A 1565-nucleotide genomic window follows, 5' to 3' on the forward strand; every position below is an offset into this window, starting at 1 on the left:
TGCGCCCAGCCAAGGAGCTGAGGCTGCAGGGCAGTGCTTGCCAGAGCGTGCCAGGGCATGGTGAGGGGGTGGCACCTGTGCTGGGGGAGGGCCGTCCCTCTCCATCTCTTGAGCAACCCAAGTGAGCCCTGTGCTGTGTTGGCGGCTTCCCCACCCCACGAGGCGGCCGCAGTTCTCCATCCCACTGCACACATGGAGAGAGAGCCTTGGGAGGGAGCATCCCCGGCAACCGGTGTGTGGAAGAAGCAGGCAGGGCTCAGACCCGCCTCACTCTGGATATGGTTGGTGGTGACCCCGCGGGGCGGTCATGGAACTCTCTGGAACCAGGGCGCGGCATGAACACCAGGAGACCAGGGAAGGAAACAAGGCGCTTGTTTTCTCCTTGCACAGGCAGGGAGGGTGTTCTGAGTGACCTTCCAAAAGAGTTCGAAATTACAAGCCTGGAGTCCCGAGGGAGGTCTCTGCCGCTGGGGGTCTTGCTGTCTGCCCTGGGGTTCTGGGGCCTGTCCTCACCCCATCCGGAGTCCCAGGCTGGGCCCAGGGGTCCAGGAATCAAGGCAGCACTGCACTGGTGCCCGCACGGTCAGGGAGCAGGCCTCCATAGATCAGCGGTCAGGGGTCCTGGCATCAGGCTCTGGGGAGTGAGGTATTGGAATCTGAGGCTCAGGTGTGGGCGTGAAAGGGCTCAGGACACAGGTATTAGAATCCCAGGGTATGAAGTTTCAGGTCTGGGGATTAGAGCCGAGAGTATTTGGGGAACAGCACGGAGTGCTGCTAGCACGGGGGCTTGGGTGTTGGAAATCTGGGCCTCCTGCCTGGGGTCTGAGATGACAGAGTAGGGGGTTAAAGGCCCAGGTATCAAGTTCTGGGTCCCAGGTGTCTGGTCCTGGGGATGTGGGAGTCGCAGGACTGGGGTGTCTGTTCTCAGGAGTCTTGGCCTGGTGCTCACAGACGAGATGCTCCCATCAGGGCTGTGTGCCCCAGATGTGCCTGCAGCAGAGACGCAGTTAGAAGTAGGCTTGGCGGTCCCACTGGCTGCCCCGGGGTCTCGGGACAGGGGCTAGGGGGTCTCACATGTTGCCCTTCCTGCGTTGCAGCAGCACATAGACAAGCGCAACCGCCGCCACCACCGCGAGGCCCCCAAAGATGATCCCCAACAGCACTATGTAGCTGCGTCCTGGTGATGGAGCAAGTGTCAGCGAGGGGCCCTCTGGGGTGGTGAGTGGGGACAGGTGCAAGCAGGTATATGAGCAGGGTGTCCTCACCTGGCTGGCACTCTGGGGTGGGTGAGGACCAGGTGCCATCAGCCTGGCAGGTGCTGGTCTCTGCCCCGGCCAGGCTGTAGCCGTTGTCACAGTGGAAGTAGATGGTGGAACCCGCCAGGTACCTGTTGCCCTCCTTTTGTCCATTGGGAGGTGGGGCCAGCCAGCCACAGGACACGACTGGGATGGGGGCAGAGTGCAGACAACAGGCCCGAGCTGCCATGCATCCACACAGCTGGCCACCCCGGGGGGTCCTGTCCCAGGACAAGGTGCCCACCTCCCCCGCCCACCCTCACCTGGCTG

General features: G+C 62.7%; 1 protein-coding gene across 1 annotated transcript in view; it reads right to left on the reverse strand.

Annotated features, from left to right (window-relative positions):
• Positions 1–647: 647 nt before the first annotated feature.
• Positions 648–1565, reverse strand: part of SUSD2 (sushi domain containing 2) — a 7594-nt gene continuing 6676 nt past the window's right edge. Inside the window, 3 exon segments of the mRNA XM_011960859.1 lie at positions 648–990; positions 1075–1177; positions 1266–1442. Of these exon segments, the coding sequence (XP_011816249.1) occupies positions 966–990; positions 1075–1177; positions 1266–1442 (305 nt within the window). The 3' untranslated portion in view covers positions 648–965.

Source organism: Colobus angolensis, unplaced genomic scaffold (assembly GCF_000951035.1).
Source record: "Colobus angolensis palliatus isolate OR3802 unplaced genomic scaffold, Cang.pa_1.0 Scaffold527, whole genome shotgun sequence".
Classification (NCBI taxonomy): domain Eukaryota; kingdom Metazoa; phylum Chordata; class Mammalia; order Primates; family Cercopithecidae; genus Colobus; species Colobus angolensis.